This window comes from Cololabis saira, chromosome 4 (assembly GCF_033807715.1).
Source record: "Cololabis saira isolate AMF1-May2022 chromosome 4, fColSai1.1, whole genome shotgun sequence".
NCBI lineage: Eukaryota > Metazoa > Chordata > Actinopteri > Beloniformes > Belonidae > Cololabis > Cololabis saira.
The window spans coordinates 42,120,564-42,147,999 of NC_084590.1; the positions used below are offsets into that span (position 1 = coordinate 42,120,564).

At 40.5% G+C, this 27,436-nt stretch overlaps 1 protein-coding gene across 2 annotated transcripts; it reads right to left on the bottom strand.

Moving 5' to 3' along the window:
• Window positions 1–5,678: 5,678 nt before the first annotated feature.
• Window positions 5,679–26,497, bottom strand: prdm10 (PR domain containing 10). Of its 2 annotated transcripts, none has more exons than XM_061720445.1 (22): window positions 26,367–26,497; window positions 24,278–24,439; window positions 23,714–23,773; window positions 23,511–23,615; window positions 22,176–22,344; window positions 19,019–19,260; window positions 18,623–18,823; window positions 17,590–17,662; window positions 17,391–17,508; window positions 17,176–17,296; window positions 15,235–15,504; window positions 14,613–14,957; window positions 12,704–12,859; window positions 12,441–12,620; window positions 10,788–10,898; window positions 10,483–10,683; window positions 10,251–10,394; window positions 8,835–9,002; window positions 8,225–8,362; window positions 7,851–8,025; window positions 7,669–7,766; window positions 5,679–6,353 (listed from the first exon to the last, which is right to left on the bottom strand). In XM_061720445.1, exons 1-22 carry the CDS (start codon window positions 26,436–26,438, stop codon window positions 6,165–6,167), a joined length of 3,498 nt encoding a protein of 1,165 aa, XP_061576429.1. In that variant the 5' UTR covers window positions 26,439–26,497; the 3' UTR covers window positions 5,679–6,164. The 2 variants fall into 2 exon arrangements, with proteins under 2 accessions (XP_061576429.1, XP_061576428.1); XM_061720444.1 differs by having other exon boundaries at window positions 22,176–22,350.
• Between the last annotated feature and the right edge of the window lie 939 nt (window positions 26,498–27,436).

Sequence of the window (27,436 nt, forward strand, 5' to 3'; positions counted from 1 at the left end):
AATAAAATATTTCTCCTTTTGCATGTGGAGATTAGCACCTTCCTTTCGAACGTATTAAATACAGACGCAATCACAATCCACGCAATTACTTTCAGGCTTGGTAAATCTCATTGCGCGTGGTAAATGGACCAATTTGCATCTTCCCCTCCCAGTATTTAGTGATTTCTGGCGGGTACGCCCCATATTGATTATTCATCAGGGCAAAAGTACTAAATGAATTGCGTGTGCTATTTTGCGCATTTGAGAGGCGCAGTCCTCTTTGCACGCTGTTAGTAGATCAGCTGGCACATTGGTTTGCGGGTGATGTCAAGTTTGCACACGTTTTTACGCACGCAAACCTTTAGTAAATCGGGCCCTAAGACTAAAAACAAACCTAGTAATTTCCTGATCCTGCCTGAGTTGTAGAACATCAGCTCCATCCTGGTTCAGCTAGTTTCCATATGAGCTTGTATTCAACTGCAGCACAATAACACAGAGAAGTGGATGATGATGTTGAACTCACTATAAATGTTTCCATCCATCAGCTGAGATCAGATATGTGTGGCGACTGCACTACCGCTATTTCTACACTATTGGAGGATTGACTCCAGTGTTTTTAAGGATTGACACGACTACTAACTAGTCCCAAAGTCCTCTAGCAGAATAACCAGCTCCAACACCCCCCTCCACCTCAGAAAATGAATGAATAGTAAATGTTACTGATTTAAATTGTAATTTGTAGATGAAAGATGAATTACATGAATACAATTACCGACTTGAAATTGCATTATTTACCATTATAGTAATCAGATTACACTGTATATCAGCATCATTGAAATGGACCTGATGCTTAATCAATCACAACAATGTGAAAATATTATCCATATATTCATTCAAACAAGGCCGTTATAAACACAAAACTGTAATTAAATACAGACACACATGCAGATGCACCAAAACATTAAATCAAATGCAAAATACAAATAGTTTACAAAACTGTACATTAACAAGAGGAAGAACTGCTGATCACAAGATTCTGTCACCTTGGTTTGCAACGGCATCTCAATTATCCGAGTCTGAGACCTGGCGAGACCGAGACAAGACCACAAAAAACTGGTCTTGAGACCAAGACCGGTCTCGAGAATTACAAGTCTAATGCATGTTGCACCTAAAATGCTTAACCATCATAGTTTAATAATGTTGCAGAACCCACTTTGTTTATCACTGAGGCCAGGCTGCTTTCTACCAATTTCAAACAAGGATAACTTTTAGAAATCTAGTTCTAAAGTGTTGGAAAATGATAAACTATCCTGGTCGATTAACCACTATTTTATGGTGGTGTGGTTTGAGCATGCTGATCTGCTTTTTCACAATTTTTATAATTACAAATCTGGTCACCAGAGTTAAACAGTATCAATACACTTTCTTCAATCCCAGTGTCCAATTTGTTCCACCTTTACATATGTTTTTCTGTCAGTGTTTATGGTTTATTGCCCTTGCTTTTCTTTTTTTGAACACTTATATATCAACATTTTCAGATGAAATTACATCGAATAAGAGACAAGGAGACAATGACCCATTTCACATTATACAGTTAGAACTACTGAAGCACTGATTAACTACTGTTACAATTAAACATCTGCATACATATTAGGGCTGTTCAAACACTATTTCTCTACTTTTCATGCCCAAGTTTGTGCCCAGTACATCATCTCTCTCACTAGAGACCCCAAGCCCACCCATGGATTTTTAACCGTCCCAACCCGGACACTCTTCAGCTATTTTTTAACCATCACCCTCAACAATAAACAAGTAACTGGCAGAAAGTTTTCCACTGCGACGATGGCTCACTTCGGAAGTGGCTTTCATACAGTCAGGGACGCCACGCACTGTTTTGCTTCGTTTGTACGCCATTTGCTAAATCCCCTGACCGTATCCTCCAGTATCTTCCTGAGAGAAAGTGAGCAACATGTGTAGTCATGATTTCTTTTATTCAAGGCTCCAGAATATCAAGGGGATATTATTCAGTATAGTAGTGTTTTAAGGGCTTGTGTGGTTATATGTACAGTACATCAACAGTTTAAAGGGGACCTATTATGAAAAACTTCTTGTTTTAACATATATAAAGTGGTCTCCCCTCACCCTGCCAACACAGAAAAGATGATATCCCATGAAAATCTGCAAGGTCTGCTCCCCCCCGCCCAACTGAATCCCCCAGTGTCATGTGGTTTCTACGGGCCGTTTGGATTTGTGCATTTTCTTTACGTAAGCAAAATGCAAACCACGCCCTCGGTCTCCTCCGCTGCTGAAACCGCGCCCACAACCAGCTCAGCCGGCCGGAGCGTCCGCCATTGTTTACAAGCGGTGACTGTTTTCCACCGGTTTCAACAGCGAGGGACAGTTAAAATGAGGTTTTGCATCGACATTTACCCTCATAAAAGGATCAGTTCCCACAGCAGCACACGAGTCAGCGGTAGGTTCCTTTTTTTTTAATGTTATTTATATTTGTATGATCTTTGCATGAAAAAGGGGTTATAAGCGGTAAAACTATAGACACGGCCCACAGGCTGAATTTCTGATTTATGTAGAAAAAACAAGCTTTAGATTGTTTTTAAGACATTCAAGGCCTGTTTAAAATATACATTAAATGCCATAATATGTCTCCTTTAAAAGGAGCATGAGGCTCCTTTTAAGAAATGAGACTCTCTAGCGCCACCCTTCGCCACGACGGCCGTCGGGGGTACTGCAGCCAACAGTGAAGCCGGCACGGGAGAACGGGGACAACGTGCATGCAGCGTCATGTGACGTCACATCCGCAGGACAGCGCGGGAAGTTCGGGCCCAGAATTGCAGCACATTTTGCAGCACACAGCCTGTTCAAGGCAACGGAGAGATACACTAGAGGAATCATTCTTTTTGGTTTGGAACGCTTCATCTGACATTATTACTAGAAAACTTAAAACGTATACGAATTGTTTTCACAAAATCCTGCCTCAAGCTCCTTTAATAGTGCGTTTCTCCACATTTTATGTCATTTGCAAATAAAATACTTACTGATTGTCTGTACCATAGTATGAAAAATTATCATTCAAATCTGTTTCTGGACTGACCCTCTAATCCAGTGATTCCCAACCTGTGGGGCCGCGGAGGTATTGCAAGTGGGCTGCCAAATAATTTCCAAAAAATTATGATATTTTTGGGGGGTGGAATATAATTAAATAAAAATATACAGAATAATGTTTTAAATGTTAAAACTCAGTTATGTTTAAAATGATATTAAAAATGTTTAAATATTATTTTCATTATTTTGTTTTGTTTTCCTTCAAGTATTAGACATGTGACAAGCAAATGAGCGATAGGAACTTTTGTTGTTATCGGTCGGACCACTTTGCAGCGGGACTGCATTGCACTTGACTTATTTACGTTTGATGCTGATACCTGAAACTGGAGTATAAAGATGGATAGCCGGCTAGCAACAGGGGGAATTAAAAAGTTTGGAGGTGGGCCGCGAACATTTTTGAGACATAAAAGTGGTCCCTGAGTTGGAAAAGGTTGGGAACCACTGCTCTAATCACTCCACTTCTTCAATGTTTCAGTGATGTTTAAAAAATATATAGTAAATCTACTCTGCAGCCCTAGAGCACATATTCAATTCATATTCATTTTCAGTCGACTATTCATTATTTACTCCTTTAAAAATAAAACTTCACATTTGTTGATTTATTTTAGTAGTTTTTTTTCCTCATAAAGGTCTAGCAGCTTGCAATGCAACAGCTCGGTCAACATTCAGACACATAAAACTTGTCTACTTTGTCTCTTGCATGAGTATGAAGACATTGACGTTATAAGGTTGCGTGCATGTTGCACCTGAAATGCTTAACCATCACAGTTTGATAATATTGCAGAACCCACTTTATTTTATCCCAGAGGCCATGCTGGCATCTATCAATATCGAACAAGGATAACTTTTAGAAAAGTCATGAGTCAATTAGTCTAATTAGGCATTATATAAACATCTGTTTCCATGTCAAGAACAATTATAGTTAAATGAACAAAGACTCGGGTCCTGAACAGACCAAATAATAACTAATGTGAACATCTTCTGAAGAATAGTCATTACCATTAACAGAGGTGTCCAGGGGTTCATCATTTAGTGTAATCATTAAAGGGTCCAAGGGGTCAGAGCCAAACCACTGTGAATCAGTACATTTAAATAAAGAAGTGTGCATTTCCAGATATCCTGGCCTGCACAAGAAGACATTTGCAACAGACATTGAGGGTCTGTCAGCTTCGTCTGTGGTGCTTTTCAAAAAGGCCACATGGAGAAAACAGCGATGTGACCTCCAGGATCCTCCAGAAGCTGTTTTCTCCATGTTTCCTTTTTAAAAAGCACCACAGTTTGGGGTCTCCTTCCCCAAATACAGACACGAGGAGCTTCCAGCATCCAGCATCCATTCTTCCAGTAACTCCAACGAAACTTAGTCCATGGTATCGACGTCGCCAGACAGTAAACCAGTATTGATCTGCAGTGCCCTGGTATTGATCTGCAGTAACCCAGTATTGATCTGCAGTAACCCAGTATTGATCTGCAGTGCCCCAGTATAAATTAAATAAAATTCAGTGGAAATTTAAGTCTACATAGCATAAACTACAAAATGCGCAAATGGCTACTTAAAATGGTAATTCATTTATCAAAATATTCGCTCGCAGCAGGGATAAAGCAGCAAGGAGAAATGAAAGAGGTAAGCCCGTAAACCTTTGTTTATGACGTTAACGCTACGTAAATGAAAGATCCAGTCAACAACATAATCTGATCTGATTTTAAAAGTTTAAAGCACTATTAATACTTTCTAAAGTATTAAAAAGTCCCCGACCTGCCCACCCCCCATCACCCACATGCAAGTCTTGTGACGTCTGTGCTTCGTGTGCTGCGAGGTGTTTTTTTTGCAACTTGATATTGTGTATTGTATGATATTCAATGTGAAGATGTACTTTTTTTCTCCTCCCCCCCCCTATCCCAGTGTTCATCCTTTCTCTAAAAATGGCGTCCGTATTAATGGTGCCATCGTTGTAAACCGGAGTCAAGTTCTCTCGTCTGATTATGTCTGACCTGGCAATAAAGCTTTTTCTGATTCTGATTCTGATTCTAAAATATAAGTGTATTATCTGTGCCCCCCAGTGGCTTAGTGGTTAGCACTGTTGCCTCACAGCAAGAAGGTTCCTGGTTCGACTCCCAGGCCCGGCAGGGTCTTTCCACAGTCCAAAAACATGCGTAGTAGGTTAATTGATTATTCTAAATTGGCCCCTGCGATGGACTGGTAACCTGTCCAGGGTGTAACCCCTGCCTCTCGACTGAAAATTCACTGGGATAGGCTCCAGCAGACCCCTGTGACAAGGATAAAGCAGGTATAGAAGATGGATGGATGGATGGATGGATCTGTGCCCCAATACAGTCTTAAGTCTAGTGAGGATCGGTCTTTACACCAGACTAGTGACTGGAATATTGACCTTTTGTGTCATACTGCCCCCATGTGGACAATTGTGGTATTGCTATATTCAATGGATCTATAAAACTATGTGTCTATATTCATATGTTATACACGTTGCACACTATGATATATACTAAATGTTATACTAAATGTTATGCTCTGGTAGCATTTATGCAGATAGGTGCTCGGTAAAGCCGAAAAGACAAGGCCATGTTTGTAACAGGTTTAATAGTGCGTTTCTCCACATTTCATGTCATTTGCAAATAAAATACTTACAGATATGTCCATAATGTACCATAATAATAAAAAATTATCATTCAAATCTGTTTCTGGACTGACCCTCTAATCACTCCACTTCTTCAATGTTTCAGTGATGTTTAAAAAATATATAGTAAATCTACTCTGCAGCCCTAGAGCACATATTCAAAACATGTTCAGTCGACTATTCAGTATTTACTCTTTTAAAAATAAAACTTCACATTTTGTCCTTTATTTTAGTTTTTTTCCTCATAAAGGTCTAGCAGCTTGCAATGCAACAGTTCAGTCAACATTCAGACACATAAAACTGGTCTACTTTGTCTCTGCATGCACACAAACCTTCACCCATATACGTCGAGTGTCTACAAGCCGGCGAGTGAGCCATGCACGATTGGTTTGCAGGTCTGTGCTGGATCTGTGAAGTTCATCACCGTACAGTTCAAGGTTTTGTGATGTGAATTTCACTCGTCCCACCACCATTGGTGGTTGTGGTGATGATGTACTGTGTGGTGCCTTGCTGAGTCGTCGGCTGTTGCTCCAGATGTTCGGTCTGGGCCTGGCTTGTGCTCTGCGGCGTGCTCTGTTTCGTCTCCAGTTCCCCTTGACCCTCGGAGATAACGTAGTGCGTCTAGAGGAAATGACAGAATTTTTAGTTACAAATAAAAAGCTTCAGTCCTAACTGTGAACGTCTGTGATCTGCAACCCATCTGCCGACTATAGTGTCTCCAAATCAATGACAATATCTTTCGCCAAATCTAAATTCTTCCACTGGAGTTTGACATGGAAAAAGATTACATATGTGTTATAGATGATCCATAAAAGAGTCATTTTCCACAAGGACATCAGGTTTTTTTCCTGCTACAGCTGCACAGCATATGTGCGAATGCTGTAATGATGAGACATTTACAACTGGTGCTGAATGTTTTAAATCTGACACGTTTACATGCTGTTAGAAGAAAATAAATCAAACCTCCGCCTTAGTAGACCGATATAATAGTTTTAAAATGCATGTAAACATCTTGGTGTGACTGAAAATTAACTGGATCAAACTTCTCACAGTCGATAGTCGAGCTAATCGTCACCTTTTTCCAACTTTCCGTCACCTTCTTATACAGATTAACCTGTGGTTTTGGTATAATTGGTAAATGAGAAAGATGTAATACTAACAAGCTGAAAGCAGGGACTATTCCCGCGTTTATTGGGGCAAAGAAAGGAGTCCAGTTAAACGGACTAATTGAACTGTTGCCCAGGTAAACTCTGCATGTACAGCTGCCATCAGATTAGGCCTGGGCGATATATCGAGATTTTAATATATATCGATATATTTTCAAACGCGATATGGTACGAGACAATATTGTTTATATCGAATTTTTTTTTTTTTTTTTTTTTTTTTTTATGATTTTGATATAGCTTATTTTGTGACAAATGGACTTGAATGTTTTATTTGAGATTTGCACAAATGTTTTGTTATTTGCACAACTGTCAACCTCTGGAAAAGTCTGCCTGTTACTGTCTACATTGTATTAATTGCACAGTGTATTTTAATTTAATTGTTATGCAGGAAAGGGATATTTGTTTTATTTTATTCAAAAAGCATTTTTATTCTATATATGCAGGCAGTTTATTTTTATTTAATTTGTTTTATACATTTTGATATTGTGCAGACCTCTGTTAATAAAGGAACCTGTGTGACATTTGGCATGAGGCTTTGTATTAAAACTGACTGTTTTTTTAAGGGTTTGCCTCAGAAAAAAATGAAGCTAACACAGATGCTATGCTATAATGCTTTGGGGGAAACCCCAATTAAGGCACAGAAAAAATATCGATATATATCAAGTATCGCCATTCAGCTAGAAAATATCGAGATATGACTTTTGGTCCATATCGCCCAGCCCTACATCAGATTATCATAAAGCAGTGCATGTTTGACAGCGTTCACTCACCGTTTTCACTTGGTTGCTGCTGCCTCCAGTTACAGGGGTGCTGGTCTCAGCTATCACATACTGTGCATGAGGTAGAGCCATCATTTGGATCTCCGATGCTAAAAACAACAATGAGAACGTTCACACATGATCATCACACAACCATGAAGACTGACAGGGCCCAGGGACGGGAGAAGACTCACGGTAACCTCTGTAGTTCCAGTTCCCGGGTATGTAGGCGTGCTGAACCGTCCCCTGCTGCTGGCTGCTGTTGGGCTGCAGGGTGTGACTCTGAGCTAAAGTGACTGGGGTTAACTGGGCAGGGCTCAGGTCCTGACTGGTTTGCTGGGAAGTGGGGCTGAGAGGCCGACCGGGACCCTGAGAGGAGGAGAAACAACACTTTTACCTTAACTATCATCAAGATTGATCTTATGGAGCCTAAGAATTCATCAATGAAGGAATCTCAGAGTCCTTTAACATAGTAGAGTTGAGACTCTACATCGAAGATGAAGTATAACATAAATGACTTGTGCATAAAACAATTGAAGTCAATCTAAAGCGAGAGTTGTGGGTTCACCTGGCTGGAGCTTGGTCCAGTCCCTGAAGGCTCAGAGACCTGGACTTGTTGCACCTGGATGGAGTGCTGACTGTAGCCGTGAGGGTCATGCAGCGGACCCACATCTACCGCCGGTGCCTGAGAGTTTGGCGAAGAAGCCTATGAAACACAAATACAAGTTCAAAAACATGTCAAACCTCGTCATTTTCTTACATACTGAGTTTCAAAGTACAGTAGGAGGAAAAAAGAAGCAGGACAGAGAGGACATTATGAGACGCATGCCTACAATAACATGGAAGTGTTCTGTTAAACTGTGCAATAACCAGGACAGTGCAATAACTGCGCTATATTACATAACATTTATTTCTTTTCTATCCATATAATTCTATTTATGGCACTGCACTTTGTATTTTTATCTTTTTATTTCTATTTTTATCTTTATATGGGTGTATGGGGGTTTTTGGGTGTTTGATTTGTATATGACAGTGCTGTGACAGTGAGTGAGATGGAGATGTCAGTTTCCCCGAGGGAACCTCCCAAAGGGATCAACAAAGCCGTCTGAACCTGAATCTGATTGTGAAGCTGGATGTCTGCTTTCTTTGAAATAAATAGCAATGAGGTGTGGTCTCACCGGAGCCACCTGGACCACCTGCAGCTGGATGTGCGGCTGGGACAGGCCGCCTCCCGCCTGAGAGACGGGGATGTACTGGATTCGCTGGTAGTCTCCCTGCGCCGTTCGGTAGTCTGTGGTTAGTGTTTGAGAAAGCTCCGTCATGGCCTGGGTCAGCAAATCTGTGGTCTGCAAAGAAAACAAATCCCACATTTAATTACACACGTACATTTATTATTTGCTAACTAGTTGAACTTCTTTTTCTATAGAACCCAGAGATTTAATTAACGACTCAAAACTGGTTAAAAGCCAAAGAATAAAAAGATAAAATGTAACTTATACAGCCTGACTGGAATTAAAAGCAAATTAACATAAGATAAAAATAAATTAAACAGCTCAGCACAAATTAAAATACAGATTAAACTGCCAAAGAAAATAAATACACGTTCCAAGAGATGATTTAAAAACAGGACACGAGGCAGCCTGTCTGATGCACCGGGGCAGCTCATTACAAAGGTTCGGGGCGACGACTGAAAATGTCCAATCGCCTCTCTTCCTCCCCTCTGTCCGAGAGTGTGAGGGAGTGTACGGCTGCAGCAGGTCAGACGGGTACTTTGCAGGAAGACCATGAAGACATTTAAAAGTATATAATAGAGTTGTTTTTTTGTTGTTTTTTTTTAATCATGCCGGAAACACACTGGTGTATTGAACTGAACTGAACTAACGTAAGTGTAATAGTAACTAGGAATGGAATGATATTTTACCGTTCACGATATACCGTCAAAGAAATTCCCCACGTTAAGAATTTGTATCTCGAGGTAAAAACGATAAATTCCCGTTGATTAAGTTTTTGTGTAAAGCTGATTTATGGTTCTGTGTTAAATCCACGCACAACGTACGGGAGGGAAGGAAGGAAGGAAGGAAGGAAGGAAGGAAGGAAGGAAGGAAGGAAGGAAGGAAGGAAGGAAGGAAGGAAGGAAGGAAGGAAGGAAGGAAGGAAGGAAGGAAGGAAGGAAGGAAGGAAGGAAGGAAGGAAGGAAGGAAGGAAGGAAGGAAGGAAGGAAGGAAGGAAGGAAGGAAGGAAGGAAGGAAGGAAGGAAGGAAGGAAGAAATTCCCGTTGAGGTTTTTGTGTAACAAAAACATGGCGGATCTGAGTCATTCCAGTTTTGCAGTACAGGTGTAACTCATTTAATTGGTTTTTATCAATTTAATTTAATTGGTGTAGTTTAGTAGCATTTAGTATCTTTTAGAGCAGTGATTTGGCTCCAAAGACTGAATGTGGTGATAGATTTATAGTTACAAAGGTGGAGTTGAATTGGTATTTTTTTTATCGTCATTTTTATTGTTATCGGGATAAATGCCAGAAATGATCGTGATACATTTTTTATTCCATACCGCCCATCCCTAATAGTAACTAGTAAAAACCCCGCTCTTACCACTACAGCCTCGGCCGTGGTGCCGTCTGCACTGATGACGGCAGGAGAACTACTGATCACAGCTGCGGTCATGGGCGTCTGTATGCTGCCTCCCAGGTGGGCCAACTCCGGATGCTTCTTCCTGATGTGCTGTACCATCTTAGTCTGAGACAAAAAGCGGTCGTTTTTATTGTTAATTACTGCAAAAGCAATGAATCTCAACGATGAGATGCTTTGTCTACGTCTTACTGACCTTGCTGCTGTATTGTTTGGCACAGTGCGGGCAGCAGACCGGGGCCGTGGCGATGGTCCCGGTCAGCTGCGTGTGCGTGCTCAGCATGGGGTCGGGCTCTCCGGGAGCAGCGGGACGCAGCTTCCTGATGCTGGGAGGCAACTCTGCCCCGGGATGGTTTTTCAGTATGTGAGCTTTCCTTTTACTGGCACTCTTATACACCTACGGGGACATAAACCCATGAAATAAACTCATTTCAAGATGATGAATTGGAAAAGGGGATTTGACTGAAGTCACAATAAAAACAGAAAGAGGAAAGAACCAACCTTGTCACAATACTGACAGAAGTAGTCTCTGTTGGGTTTGATAATTGGCAGCGTTAGCTCAGGCACGTCATCAATACGCATATCTGGATGGCGCTTAGACAAGTGATTAACCTGTGAATAGAAAGGCTAAATATAAGCAGTGTTGGGACTAACGCGTTATTTAGTAACGTGTTACAGTAACGCCGTTAGTTTTGCAGTGACTAATACTCTAACGCGTTACTTTTTAAATTCAGTAACGCAATTACCGTTACCAAACGGTGCGAGTCACAGGATTATTTCTCTCCATTTCCCACAAAAAAATGCTTGCTCCCTCGGTCACAATCTGAGACGAGTCTGCAAATTATGTTTGCCCTCGGTCGGCGAGTCAAATCGACGCAGAGCCTACGGCGTAGGTTACGTAGCCTACGGCGTAACCTAACAGCCTTTACTCTGGCGCGATTCTTCGCGAACAACGGACAAAAAAGGGATTATGTACTGAGTGAATATTATGAAAGTAAATATATGTTTCTCGCTAGAAATGTAATCAAAACGCATTTTTATGCAGAAACTAACTCAAAATATTGATTTATTCACTAAGAAATGTCCGCCATGTTTTTTTTTTGGATTCAGTCCGCAAATGACGACGAAAGGCATTCTGGGGAATTTTTATACCCCCTCGCTCGCGAAGTCAGCATGTCACATCCCTCGCTGTGAAGGGGCTATTCTCAGCCCCTAGCTCTCGTTATGCCCCCTCCCCCTAGGTGAAAAGAGGAATTGGGACACCACTACCCTCACGGGAATGCGCAAAATTTAGGGGTAGTGAAGAAAACAAGGGCGAGGGGGAGAATTGGGACGGGGCCTTACTCTGCATTATTTCTGGCTACAGTGAAGCTTTCAAAAACATGAGCGGTCATGGCGAGCCAAGAGAAGGCGAGTTTCGCAAGGTGGAGATATTGTCATTACAGCAATCCCTGGTTTTTCGCAGGGGTTACGTTCCAAAAAGAACCCGTGATGAGTGAAATTCTTTTTACAATTATTATAGAAGGCTTCAAATTGCGGAGATCAGCCCCGCCTCGCACTTATTTAACTTCTGATGGCCGCTGCATCCTGACTCGCTCTGTAGCGTTTTTCTTCCAAAGTTTGCGGTGCAGGTGTGTTTTTTCGAGAGAAGAAAATAGTTATGGGTCGTTGTTGTCGCTCTTTTTTCTTCTGGGCAAAAAGATTCTTATAAACCCACATGACACCATTGGTTATTATATTTGAGACTGTAATGAACGATTCATCAAAGGATCCCGTTCTTCAGCTGCTGCTGAAGCTCATTGGCCGTTCTCAACTTGTTGCTAAGCAACCAACGTTATTGATACAGGAAGTGAAGAAGTGGGGAGACTTCTTCACTTCTCCACAATGCAAATCCATACAGTACCTGCTGAAATGAAGGCTAGAGTGGCATGAAATGGGAGCATTTAAAATAATGTTTTTATTTAAAGTAACTAAAAAGTTAGTTTTCATAGTAACGCATTACTTTTTGGTCTAAGTAACTGAGTTACTTTTTAATGAAGTAACTAGTAAGTAGTAGTAGTAAGTAGTAGTATTTTTCAGTAACTAGCACAACACTGAATATAAGTGGACTGAAACGCAACGCCAAGTAAAAGTGGGAGGGTCGGAGTATTTTACCAGCATCCCTCTGCGCCGGAAGCCCATCATGCAGAGTCTGCACTTGAACACAAAGCTCTCAAAGTCGGTGGTGGGGACCTTCATCTTGAGGGTTTTGGAGCGGTGGATCCGGTCGGCCTTCTTGGCTTCTCTGTCTGGATTGTGCATTCGCTGCATGTGCTCCCGGAGCTTATCTTTCCTCTGAAATGCACAGGCAAATAAAAGTCACGCATCTATAAAGCCACATCACGCTCACCCTGCAGTGCTCTCCTCGTTGGTCTCACCTTGAATTGTTTGCCACATGTTGAGCAGAGGAAGTCTTTGCGGTCAGAGTGGCGCAGCATGTGCAGCCGGAGCTTGTCGGGCCGGCAGAAGGCCTTATCACAATCTGTGCACTGGAAGATTTTCTCCGAATGAAAGCAGCGTATGTGTTTCTTCACCTAAAGAAAACCACATTAATTCATTTAAATATTTCTGAAACATAGTCATCGTTTGTAGTAGTAATCTCCGATTCAAACCCTCCTCTTTTCAACGGATCTGGAATCCAAGACTTGGGAACATCTATCAAACTGGCTGGATTTTGAATGAATAACTGAATTTGAATGAACAACTGGCAGGTTCCTTCATGTCCTTCTTTGTTGTGCTTCAGCTCAGCCTTCAACCCTTTCCTAACGAGTCATATTTCAGAGGTTCCAGCTCAAAACAGAGTACATCTCCAAGTATCTTTTCATCCCAACTCCGGTCCTAAGGACCTGCAGCCCTGCATGTTGTAGACGTCTCCGTGCACCAACACACCTGATTCTGGGGTTATTACCCAGGTTAATGACAAGGCTACTTGTAGCATCTAACACAGTGGTTCTCAACCTTTTTTGGGTCCTGGGCCCCCCTGTAAATGTGTGATCAACTGTTAGGACACAAGTTCAAGTTAGCCAATATGATATATTCTTCTTTATAAAGTCATATTTTGCCATCTGGTTTTATTTTTCTTTTCCGGTGGCTCAGAGTCTGCTACGTTCGGAACAAGCTTATTTTTTTTCCCCCTCACATTATTGCAATTTCAAGTGCTAACTTGAACTTTGCAAGTTAATAATCATTCCCCCAACAGCTTCCTGCAAATATTTCACAATAAAAGCAGGTGAAGAAATGAAGTCTGTATGTCCACTGAAACGCTGGGGCGCTCATAATTGGAAAAGGGCGATGGTGTTACGTTTGCATTAACAGTGTCATGCAGTAACTTCAACCAAGCAAACAGGTGCAAGAGTTCTAATTAAAATACAGGTCACAGTAAATGAAAATGGTGCACAGGAACAATTATTAAAAATGACATCTCTTTGGATTCATGTGGGGAAACCTAAACACTAAAATCTATCCTGTAACATCACACCGCTTAATGAACCATGATTGATTGATGCAGTGATTTGTGTTTTGGTAGAAATGGTCTTGTCGGCATCAAACCTACATTTCCTCTGTCTGCGTGTGCTTCATGTGTATATTGCGTAAAACTAGGGCTGGGCGATATATCGAGATTTTAATATATATCGATATATTTTCAAATGCGATATGGTACGAGACAATATCGTTTATATCCATTTAAATTTTTTTTTTTTTTTTATGATTTTGATATAGCTTATTTTGTGACAAATTGACTTGAATGTTTTATTTAAGATTTGCAAAGATGTTTTATTTGCACAACTGTCAACCTCAGTGGAAAAGTCTGCCTGTTACTGTCTACATTGTATTAATTGCACAGTGTATTTTAATTTAATTGTTATGCAGGAAAGGGATATTTGTTTTATTTTATTCAAGAAGAATTTTTATTTTATATATGCAGGCAGTTTATTTTTATTTCATTTGTTTTATACATTTTGATATTGTGCAGACCTCCGTTAATAAAGGAACCTGTGTGACATTTGGCACAAGGCTTTGTATTAAAACTGACTGTTTTTTTAAGGGTTTGCCTCAGAAAAAAATGAAGCTAACAGAGATGCTATGCTATAATGCTTTGGGGGAAACCCCAATTAAGGCACAGAAAAAATATCGATATATATCGAGTATCGCCATTCAGCTAGAAAATATCGAGATATGACTTTTGGTCCATATCGCCCAGCCCTACGTAAAACCGGTATAAAAGGAGGTTATTCAGAGACGTATTCGTACCTACAGGAGTTGTTGCCACAGTGTTATTGGACTAACCTGGATGAAATCACTAAACGTCTTCTTGCAGGTGGGACAGGTGAAGCAGCCGTCCACAGAGTGAACCTCCACGTGGTCTTTGAGCAGCTCCAGCCGGTCAAACGTGTCGGGGCACAGCAGGCAGGAGTACGAGCGGTTCTCCGTGTGCACCAGCAGGTGGTCCTCCAGGGCCGAGTCGCTCACGAAGCTCTTGCTGCAGACGTGGCAGGAGAAGGTGTAGGCGTCTCGGCCGTGGACCCGCAGGTGCTGGTCCAGCTTGTCCTTGTCCCGGAAGGCCTTGCCGCAGTGCGTGCATTTGAAAGGACGGAAACTCTTCCTGATGAAAAGGTGCTGCAGCGCTGCATTCTGGGAGGATAACGGGAGAAAGAGAGATCTACTAGCAGAAAAACCAACACCTTTTCCTTTTTGGGGGGGAACAAGGAAGGTTGAAATCTCTCTTGTAATGTGTTGGAGGACCCGTAAGGAATCTTTAAACATTATGTTTTCCTTCTTCCTCCACGTTTTACCTACCTGCACATCCAACTGTGAGGGAAGCACGGATTAAGGAAGAGAGACACACCGTCATCAGGATGGACAGTATGGAAAGCTGAGGCTCTGCGGTGAAGAGGGTCTCAGGTCTTACCCGTATTCTCTTGGCCCGCCGGATGTCCTGCGACGTGAGATGGGCGTCGGACTGGCTGTCCGGCGCCGGGTCCTCCTTCATGGGAGCCTGCAGGTCTGCACTGGACGGCATCGAGATGGACTCTGGGACTGGTTCCTCCGCAGAGGGGACAAGCTGAGCCTCGGCCTCGGTCTCTGGCTCCGCCGCCGGCTCCATCTCCACCTCCTTCAGCCCGTTCTGAGCTGCTTCTACATGCTCCTCCAGCGGCTTCTCCGTCAGCTCCAGCATTTCCTGGTTAAGAAAAAGAAAAGTGACAATAATTTCATTCAACTAATCAATAGTGTTGTTTTTGTCAGCATGTTTCAATTTAGTTTTAGTCTAGTCTTTGGGTCAAGCTATCACTTTAGTTTTTATTAGTTTTAGTCACGTTCATTCTCCTTTTAGTCGTATCAACTTTCAGTCGACTAAACGTCTGAGTATTTTAGTCAGAATTGTCCAGGACCATTTTAGTCTTGTAAGTTTTAGTCAAAGATTGTATTTAGCCAAACCCATTTTACAATTCAAACAAGGTTATCTTATTATTATTATATTATTGTTACCTTATAGACTCAAGAATACATTCATTCCAGATACAGAAGACTCTAATTTGAGTTTACAACATATTTATTTTCCGCATTTCTCCCAATCTTTTTCTTTTTCAGCGACACATTGGGTTTTCTTTTCCACGTCTATGTAGGAAAGTGTATCCAAACATGGTTTCTTCTTCTTCTCCAGCCCCAGAAAAGATCCCCTCGTTTCTCAATGTAACTTTGTTTTTAAATTGACGTGAACCTCGATAGGGCTGGGGATCGATTCAAATATCAAGAATCGATTCGATTCCGATTCTTAAGATTCAGAATCAATTAATCAAGATTTGATTCGACCCAATTCGATTCTATCCGATATTGATTTGGATTAATGTTAATAAAACAGTTTTTTTAGCTGTTGCATGAATTATATGACTGTCTAGTTATGCAACATATTACTACTAGTATTATATTGAGATTCAACAGCAAGTATTGCAGCTAATGATGCTGTAAGGACCAATCAGCTCCCAGAATGCTGATAGAACTGCTTTCAGAAACATCGTGGGTCAGAATTAACAAACAGATCCAGGGAGAGACGGATGAAATCAGTTTTATTTTTTCCCTGTTTATGAGAATTTGGTTTTTAACATTTATGCAAATGTAACCCCAGGACAGTATATAAAGCAAAGAAATATAGACAATTTATGCAATTATAACTGAAAACTTTAATGTTTTCATACCTTTAAACATATTTAAAGGCAAAAACGTGGCAAAAGCAAAAATATTCTCGTGTCCAACAAAATATTCCTTTTTTGGGCATAAACAAAAAAATACCAAAAGTTGTAATGTAATGATGAGAAAAAAAAAAATCAATCTTTAGAAATATGAATCGATTTTTAGGAATTAATATGAGAATCGATTTAAAATCGGAGAATCGATCTTTTCAACACAGGCCTAAACCTAGAGCTCTGCGTTAACGGCATCAGCCTCTAACTCTGCAGCTGCATCTTCTGGATCTGATTCCCTGCGGGCCGAGACTGGGATTGAGGACTAACGTCACCCAGCAGAACTAAACCAGAGAAACTACTGAAAACATGGAGATTAACGATCTTTGTTAAAACATTTCGTCTCGTTTTGGTCAACAAGAATGAAGACACATTTTAGCAGAGTTTTTATTTTGTAATCTACATTTTAGTCTTGTTTTTCTTCCTCTACGATATTGCATTATATATTTAATTATCGTTATCGTCACACGATCAGCATTTTCGTTGCGTCTCGTCTTGTTCTCCTCAGGTGATAAAAGGTTCGTTGATGACGATATTTAGTCATCATTTTCATTGACGAAAGCAGCTTTACTAATAGTAAACCAACACAGCAGATATGAACATCCTCTTACTGTCGTCTTGTCCCCACTGCTGTCCACAGGCGGATCTAGACGTATGAACTTAGGGGGACGTCCGGGTCTTCTTCCCGTTCCAAATCTCTTCCTGCCTCTTCCTCGGCCCCGGCCTCTGGATCTGAGAACAGGTGAGAGTCACGTTGAACAGGTCATATGTTGGAAAAACATAAATAAAAGAGATGAAGTGAAGCAGGGATGAAAAGCGTCTCCACCTGGTGACGGAGTGGAGCTTGTCGTCGTGCATGTTAAGATGCTGCTGCAGTTGCTCCGAGCTCACAAAGCGGCGGTTGCACTCGTAACACGGCCAGTTCTTCTCCTGCTCTCGGAGCACTGAACAGACAAGAGAGCGAGGTTAACGCCAGGTTACGTTCGGACGGTAAGCCCAGTCGGCGTGGAGCGGGTGAGACTCGCCTTTCATCTCTTCTTCTGTAACGTCGTGGATCTTCTGATTTACAAACTCAGCATAAGATGCAGCATACCACACCTGCAGAATGAAGAGCGAATAATTAAAATAAAAACATAGAAGAAAAAAAAAGATTAAAGAGATCAAGAAGATTGAAATGCATATATATGCTTTACGTTTTACCAAACTTGGTAATAACCATTAATAATAAAAAAAATAAGTAAAAAAAAAAATCATCTAGCACCTTCCTTGATAACCATGTCTGCCTCACTCTGCTGCACCCCTCACTTTGTATTTCTTTGTATAATCTTTTTGTATTTTTTTGTATAATTGTCTTGTAAAATTGTAAATAGGTTATTTTTATTTTATTTGTATACAGAACTGTCCCTTTTCTTTTCTTTCTCTACCTCAAACTGCTGCACCTTAAATGTTTATTCTGTTTATTCTGTATCATAGAAATTCCCATTTCCCATTTGTTTTATTGTTTATTTTTACTACCAAAGAGCGAAATTACCGGAGTCAAATTCCTTGTTGGACAATGTTTGAACCTGGCCAATAAAGCTGATTCTGATTCTGATTCTAATATATATGCATAGAAGGTAAAAAAAATAAATATATAAATTAAATACATTTTTTTTTAAATAGAAACGTAGATTTCTTCAGCTTCCCACTCTTCTTTTTGGATCTAGTTTATCTCCCAAATCTTATGATGTGTTTAAGTTGACTAAAAGAAGAATTTGCCCTAATTTTACTATATGGTGCTTGACATATCAAAGTCATTGGAATCAGACGGTTTTTGTTCTTTATAAAGCGATACTGGCCGATATATACTTGCATTATATATTTTTATTTTACTTATTCAGTTATTTGGGGGGGGGGGTACTGGATACTGGAATCTGCAAAGAAAGTGCATTTCTACAAAAACTATAACACAGGAAATTCCTTATAATATTTGAATTGGAAAGTGGAGTCTGCTTGTCTGGAAATGATGGTGACCATGAGGGAGAGTGCAGTCGTGTCTATGAAACGTCACTCGCTGACCTTAAGCTCTTGCTTGGGCTGGATGTTCTTGATGGTGGTGTAAAATATTTCAGAGCCGTACTGATAGGCCACCAAGTTCTGCTCCAGGTGATTCTGGGCAGGTCTCACGAACATCATCCAGTTACAGCTATCTTCATCAGAAAGCTCAAACCACACGCCATTGGATCTCTCTCCATCCTTCTCTCCATTGAGGGCGCACAGCTAAGACACAGAGGGAGGATGGGATTGAATTGACATAACTGCAGAAGACTTGCTTGTACACACAAATGAAAGGTTTTTCTGGCAAACATCTTCATTTACAGCCATGTGAAGAAAAAAATGTAAATTTTTTAGCCAAAGACCCATTTGAATTGAGCTGAAATGAGCTGATATTAGCTCTGCACCCTGCCGACTCACCTTCAGGTGAATGTAGTGATCCTGCAGTTCGCTCTGCGAGACCAGCGGACCTTCCACCGGACCGAACTGGGTGCGTTTGGGGATACGTCTCTTGGAGAACACCCCGCCCAGACAGCGGTCGATGTAGAGGATCAGAGGCAGACTAGCTCTGGCCTTGGACAACACCGGCCGGTTGGGGACGGGATGCAGAGGACCGTGGGCCAGACAGACGGAGGGGTTGGAATTACTACACTCCTCACACCCTGAAACCACAACACAATTTATTTTTTTTAGTTTAGTTTATTTTGTTTTGGTCATTTACACTTTAAGATGTTTGCATATACACACTGTATATGTATACACACAGGTATAAATATATATATTATATACAGTGAGAGTAAAAAGTATTTGACCCCTTGCTGATTTTGTTGGTTTGCCCACTAATAAGGACATGATCATTCTATACTTTTAATGGTAGATGTATTCTAACATGGAGAGACAGAATATCAAAAAGAAAATCCAGAAAATAACTTAAAATAATTTATTTTAATTTATTTGCATTTCATTGAGGGAAATAAGTATTTGAACCCCTAGTATGCATTAGGAGTTCTGGCTTTCACAGACCAGTTAGACACTCCCAATCAACCTGTTACCTGAATTGAAGACACCTGTTCTAACTAATCACTTGTATAAAAGGCACCTGTTCACAGAATCAGATAATCAGACAGATTCCAAACACTCCAACATGGGTAAGACCAAAGAACTCTCTCAGGAGAGACTCAGAGACAGGATTGTTGACCTGCACAAATCTGATATTGGCTACAAAAACATTAGCAAGATGCTAGGTATTAAAGTAACAACTATTGGTGCAATTGTGAGAAAATTCAGGAAGTTTAACATGACCATCAATAGACCTCGGTCTGGTGCTCCACAGAAGATTTCACCTCGTGGGGTGGCAAGAATCATGAGAACTGTGATAAATCGTCCTGCAACCACACAGAGGGAGTTGGTGAATGACCTCAAGGCAGCTGGGACCACAGTCACCAGGAAAACAATTGGCAACACCTTGCGCCGCAATGGATTAAAATCCTGCAGTGCCCGAAAGGTACCCCTGCTGAAGAAGGCACATGTGGAGGCCCGCCTAAAGTATGCCAATGATCACCTCAAAGATGCACAAAGTGATTGGGAGAAGGTTCTGTGGTCAGACGAGACCAAAATTGAACTATTTGGCCTGAACTCTACCCGTCGTGTGTGGAGGAAGAAAGATGCTGCCTATGACCCCAGGAACACTGTGCCCACCGTCAAGCATGGAGGTGGAAACATTATGTTTTGGGGGTGTTTCCCTGCCAAGGGCACAGGGCTACTTCACCGCATCAGTGGAAAGATGGATGGAGCCATGTACCCTGCAGTCCTGGGGAACAACCTCCTCCCCTCTGCAAGGAAGCTGAAAATGGGCCGCGGTTGGGTCTTCCAACATGACAACGACCCGAAGCATACAGCAAAGGCAACAAAGGAGTGGCTCAAGAAGAAGCACATTAAGGTCATGGAGTGGCCCAGCCAGTCTCCGGATCTCAATCCAATTGAAAATCTATGGAGGGAGCTGAAGGTCCGAGTTGCCAAGCGACAGCCCACCAACCTTAATGATTTAGAGAGGATCTGCAAAGAAGAGTGGGCCAAAATTCCTCCTGATATGTGTGCTAACCTTGTGGTAAACTACAACAAACATCTGACCGCTGTGCTTGCAAATAAAGGCTTTGCCACCAAGTATTAAGTGCTTTTGGCTAGAGGGATCAAATACTTATTTCCCTCAATGAAATGCAAATAAATTAAAATAAATTATTTTAAGTTATTTTCTGGATTTTTGTTTTGATATTCTGTCTCTCCATGTTAGAATACATCTACCATTAAAAGTATAGAATGATCATGTCTTTATTAGTGGGCAAACCAACAAAATCAGCAAGGGGTCAAATACTTTTTACTCTCACTGTATATGTACACATTTCTTTTTTTTTTTGACCAAAAAGGTATAGGCTGAAGCCTCTTGGCTTATTTTGCCTATCCTTTTCAACAAAAGGCAGACTTCAGAAACAATAAGATACTAATAAAACGAAATGAACGAACAAAACAAAGAAAATGAACAAAGAAGAGAAGAAAATAAATGTGGTCACTCACGATTGAGGACAGCTGTAGGAGGAAAGTTGCATAATTTAGACAGTTTAATATGAAGATAATTTATATTAGTGTTCTATATTTATCTATTATTTTAGATTTATAATTTTTTTTAAATTTGTAAATTGAGCTACTTTTTTTTAGTTCCTCATCCAGGCGGTTCCATAGTTTTACCCCTTCGACACTGATACACCTTGACATTTTTTTTGTTCTTGGCCATTTCTGCTCAAAAATGCCATAGCCCCTTATATATACAATGAATGAATGATGATAAAATAACTACCGTATTTTCCGGACTATAAGTCGCGTTTTGTTTTCATAGTTTGGCCGGGGGTGCGACTTATAGTCTGGAGCGACTTATGTGTGAAATTATTAACACATTATTACCGGTTTATCATTTCACATGTTATTTTCACACTAAACCGCAAGAGGAGCGAACTGCAACTGACGTAGAAGAGGAAGTGCCGCATCTTCTACCTCCGGAGTTAGCGGAGTTGTTTAAAAGTGACACAAGGATGAAGATTTCATTGGATTTTTGTTATTTGGAGTGACATGGATGGTTTGGTAAACTTCTTAGCATGTTATTTATGAATAACTCTTAATATGTTATGTTAGCATACCAGGCATGTTCTCAGTTGTGTCATGTAACGTAAGCAAACCGTACAATTATTCAGCCTGTTGCCTCTATTCTATTTCTATTTTAAATTGCCTTTAAAGATGACATGTCTGTTCTTGGTGTTGGATTTTAATAAATACATTTCCCCCAAAAATGCGAGCTATACTCCAGTGCGACTTATATATGTTTTTTCCTTCTTTATTATGCATTTAATGGCTGGTGCAACTTATAGTCCAGGAAAATACGGTACAATGGATACAAAAAATTAACATGTCAAACTGTTAACCTGCTTTGAAAGCTGAATTTTAATCTAATTAAGCTGATTCTTAGACCTTATGTACTGCTATTTTAACTGTCATACTGTAACATCTGTGAAGACTCAACATCACTCACAGAGGCTGTGTGGGTCGAATGACTGACGCTGCCGCGGCTCCCAGTCGTCCATCTCTGAGTCTTCATCTTCATCTTCTTCATAATCATCTGTGGAGTCTGTGGGTCCGAGGGGGCTGCTGGGAGGATCCGTCATGTCAGGCATCGCTGCCAGCGAGTTAGGAACCGACAGCTGCTCCTTCGTGGAGAGATTTTAACAGTTAATGTTCTGGACTTCTTCAGGCCAGGAGAGCTATTCCATTATGTTGGAAAAGTATGGATAATCCTACATGGAGAATGTGGATAGAGAGCTTTCTAAGTGTATTGGACTGGAAAGACTAACGTACATTGCTAAGGGAAAACGGAAGGACTTTGTCGAACTCTGGGAACCATATATGAACATTATGACGGATGAAAGTGCAAGATTTACCTGAAAACAACTTAAATCAAAGAACGGAATATTGTGGAGAATAACATTTTATTTATTTTCATCTTATTTTCTAATTTTATATTTCATTTATTTATTTTATTTTTCCTCCCAATTCGTTAATCCAATATACAGGACTGTCTCAGAAAATTAGAATATTGTGATTTTCTGTAATGCAATTACAAAAACAAAAATGTCATACATTCTGGATTCATTACAAATCAACTGAAATATTGCAAGCCTTTTATTATTTTAATATTGCTGATCATGGCTTACAGCTTAAGAAAACTCAAATATCCTATCTCAAAAAATTAGAATATTCTGGGAATCTTAATCTTAAACTGTAAACCATGATCAGCAATATTAAAATAATAAAATGCTTGCAATATTTCAGTTGATTTGTAATGAATCCAGAATGTATGACATTTTTTTTTTTTTTTTTTTTTTAAATTGCATTACAGAAAATAAAGAACTTTATCACAATATTCTAATTTTCTGAGACAGTCCTGTAATTATTTACGTTTGGATTGAGAATGGTGCAAGTATGTGTCTGTGTAATGTATGCGTAATGTTGTATGTTTGGAAAAAAAAAACTAAAAAAAACAACAATAAACATATTGTGGAAAAAAAACTGTTAATGTTCTCTCATAAGCTCCTTTCATCTTTATGAGAACAACTTCTCGCTCGGCCCGTTTCTATCCGACAGCGCTGGGCATGCCCAGTAAAGATGCATTATTTCACTTGTTATTCTGGTGTGTGGAAGACTAGGTCCCACTTTATAAACATTCAATGTCTGTGTGCATCGTAGTGCAGGCTTGCATGATGATAAAGCTTTTTTTCCCCCAAAAAATAGGATACACACATTGGAAATGCACTTTAAAAGATACAACAGAAAACTGTTATTGGCCAGCATCTCAAAGGCATGTTCTCACCTGGGACACCGGCTCCAGGATGGCCTGTGGAGCCTCCGCTACGTTACTGAGAACGTGCAGGTTGGCGGCGTTCATGTTCTGTCCACCAGGCAGCAAGACCGCAACCTGCAAATGTGATTCAGTTTGCTTTATTGGATCTGTAAAAAAGAGAGCATAAGTGGCACACAACAAGCTGGAACCGTGGAAATGCCTGCTAACCCCACCTGCTGGGTGGTGCCGTCCTGCTGGATGTACGCCACTTGTGGCTGATCAGCAAACACCGCCTGAAAGAGATGTTTTTAAAAAGGTTTTGAGTGTGGAAAGTGCAGATTTTTTTTTAGTTTAGTTTAGTTTATTTAGCACATAACATAAAAAAATAACATTACACAAATAAGTGCAGTTACAAGAAACTGTGCAGGGAGGAGCGAGCAAGCCAGTAGGCTTATGAGGAGCCCCCACCTAATAACAGTTAACAAAATAGTTATGAGGATACAAAATCATAAAAATAAAAATAAATAATATATCATAAAAATTGCATGCAGAACATGAATGAAAATAAAATAAAAAATAAAAAATAAAAAATAAAAAAAATGACTGTAGACATGATCATGAAAATATGATTATTATAAATGATTAGAGGCAACTAAAGTGTGCACGAGGTTTGAAAACATTTTATCTGAGAAGGGACCATGATTCAGTCTCATGCTCTTCTAGGTATGAATGGATTATAATTTTGTTAAACATAGCTCTTAAAACGATCTCTCTTCTCCACAAGACACCCCTTTTACCTGACTGCCATCTGCAGGGTGTATGTAGACCAGCGTGTGCTCTCCAGACTCCACTGAGGCGTACGAGTTTCCGTCTGCTGTGTAAACCACCTGCTGCTCTCCCCTGTCAACCTGATCGCCGCTGTACACGATCTGGGCCACGGTGCCGCCCTCAAAATGCACCTGCAACACATGAACGCACAACACAAGGGCTTCGGATCGTCTCCAGTCCACTTTGGATTGAGGAAGGAACAACTTCTTAGGGAACATTCACACACACCCCGTTTAATCAAACTCTTGGTCCTGGCTCAGAACGTTTAAGGAAGTGTGAATGCGCTTGGATGTAGATCAAAGAAGTGGACTCTGAGTCCGACTAAAATGCAAGGCATCGTGGAAAATGAATATAGATGAGTGTTGCGTCTGCTAATTTCTTTATTGTGTTGTCTTTTCCTTCAGTAAGAAAGCAGTGTTGCAGGGTTACAGCCCCAATCAGCTCGGTTCGTTTATACAGGGCAGGTGTGAATGTTCCCTCAGGTGTGGGAACGACCTTAGAAAGCACAACCTTACTATTCAGGCCACCTTTACACATAGCCGGATATTTACAAAGACGGATATTTTCCCCTCTGTTTTGAAAAATACCATCATTTACATGAACCCGCATAAATACTCTGTTAAGGGGGACCTATTATGAAAAACATGTTTTTTCTTGCTTTAACATATATAAAGTGGTCTCCCCTCAACTCAGAGAAGGAGGAAAGCAACCAAATTCTGCAGTGTCTGTACAGCCGCCCGGATGAGCTGTCCAGTGTGATGTGGATCTACGAGCAGTTCAGATTCTGCTCCCGTCGTTACGTAACGACGGGAGCGATTTACATCGGTTGGCTTCCGCTGCTGAAACCACGCCCACAACTAACTCTGGCCGGAACAACAACAACTCCGCCGGCTGGAGCTTCCGCCATTTTACGCGTCATTCAGGCAGCCAATCAGCAAAGAGCCTCATTATCATAGCCCCGCCCACTCAGAATCCCACATAGATAATGAGGTTAGAGAATGGGAAGATAAAGCCATGGCTCAGAGGCTGAATTTCTAATTTATTTAGCAAAGACATTCAAGCCCTGTTTAAAATAGGTATTAGATGCCATAATAGGTCCCCTTTAAGGGATGCTATGAACATGCCAAACCTGCAGGCGGCAGTGTAATGAGAAGTACAAAGTCATGCTAGTCAATCGTAATCCTGGAAAAAAAACATCAACAAATGACACGAGTAACTACAGAAATACACAAATTGTAAACACAGGTCGCACACATGACGCTGGTGACGTTTCTGTTGCATAATGTGACGTTCTGAAGCCTAAATGTCCCTTCCCTCTGTTTACAAGCAAACGTGAAGATGGAGTTTTTGCAAATCTCCACTTTGGCCGGGGTTTTCAGAAATGATCGTTTTTGGTGACTTTGAGCTTCGTTTTCGTGTAAACGAACGGCCAAAACGCTCAAGTTACTCTGACATAGAAACAAAAGGGGTCAGTGTGTAGCAGCCATATGATCGGCAGACCTTAGTAACTGAGTGACGTGATCAGGCAGCTCTCTCTCTTACATCTGGCTCACGCTGGGTACGGAGTAGCATTTTCGGTGAGAGCGCTTTACTTTTGTAACAATATTTTTTGGGGTGTTTGGAGCTTGATGTTATGTGTGACACAGAAGCCAACAGTTGAAGTTACCATTTCTGTATGATTTTCATAATAAACGAGGACAATAAACATCCTACTTGCTTTTTTTGCACTCTTTTTCTTTCTTTCCCGTACTGCACTACTTTTTATTTTTCATTCCGATGTATATACTGTTTATATTTTGTAATTATATATTTTATTACTTTGTTTTTTTACCCTTTCCCTGCATGTGTGTGTTGAGTGTACTACTGCTGCACAAAGTGAATTTCCCCATTGAAGGAGAAATAAAGGACAATCTAATCTAATTCCACGACCCTCTTGCAGCCCGTATATTCTCTTTTTTTTTGCATGACCCACCCAAAAAACACAAAAAAAAAGTGTTACAAGTGGGTCTTCTCGCTCTAATCTAGTGGCATGCAGACAGATAAAACAAGGCTGAAGACCTGCGCCGGGTTGTTTGAGTCATTATTAACGGTCTGACTCCACACGGCTGATGGTTCCTGCTTGGTCTCCATGGCAGCACAGTACCAAGCCCGTCTCTGCTCACGTCTCTTTCCTCCTGAGGAAACAAGGGCAGCCTAAAAGGAAGATAAATAGATATTATTATTATTGTGATAATAGCAGCACCATTTGGACAGTTTAGACGGGCTTACACAAATATAAATAGAATAGAATAGAATAGAATAGAATAGAATAAGCCAAGTATGAACATGTCATACAGGGAATTTGACTTTGGTTGTTTTCGCTCACTGAACCCAGATTTAAATAGTTACAAACAGTAAATAGACAAATGGCTCTTATTAACATATATACAATTAAAAAAAAAAAAGAAAGGTGCAGCAGTATGACTATGAGGTAGACATGGTTATTGAAAGGTGCATTGTTACAGCATATGATTGTGGTTATTATTATTATTATTGCATAGCGATTGATTACTCTTCAGTAGGGCTGGGCGATTTTGGACAAAAATAAAATCCCGATTTTTTTTTTTCTCTGAAAACCCGATTTTCGATTTCGATGTTTTTGGTAAAACTACAAAAGACAATGGAATAAATTGTTTCAAATATTTTATCTTTATTTTTAAAGAAAAATAGCAAACAAATTTCCCTATTGGGAATGAAGTGCAATTGAAAGATACTGTAAATCCTCCTTGAGTTTAGTAAAGTGACAACATTTACAATTTTCTTGACCAAACAAAGATGACTAGACGAGCTCTGTCTGTAATGCAGCCAGCTGCAAAAAAGGAAAATCGATTTTCCGATTTTCCTTTTTTTAACATCGTCTTGATTAATAAATCTTATTTAGATTTAAAATCGATTAATCGCACAGCCCTACTCTGCAGTATTGATAATGGCATATTTTTTAATGAACAGTTACTGTCACACCTTTTATCAATGACTATTGTATTTGTGGGACAGAAAAGGGCTCTGCAACAGCAGCAGCCCTGTCTGAGTTCAGCATGGGTGCATTTTATTCCATGCCCCCTGATTCTCTCAGATGTAAGTCGCTTTGG

What these genes read in the sequence shown, in the direction of transcription:
- prdm10 (XM_061720444.1), bottom strand. Translation starts at nt 26,438, where the DNA reads ATGGAGACCAAGCAGGAACCATCAGCCGTGTGGAGTCAGACCGTTAAT. An exon ending in TCTGTCAGTATTGTGACAAG is followed by an intron (nt 10,684 to 10,787) that starts GTTGGTTCTTTC and finishes ATGTCCCCGTAG; the next exon opens with GTGTATAAGAGTGCCAGTAA. An exon ending in CCACGGCCGAGGCTGTAGTG is followed by an intron (nt 9,003 to 10,250) that starts GTAAGAGCGGGG and finishes TTTTCTTTGCAG; the next exon opens with ACCACAGATTTGCTGACCCA.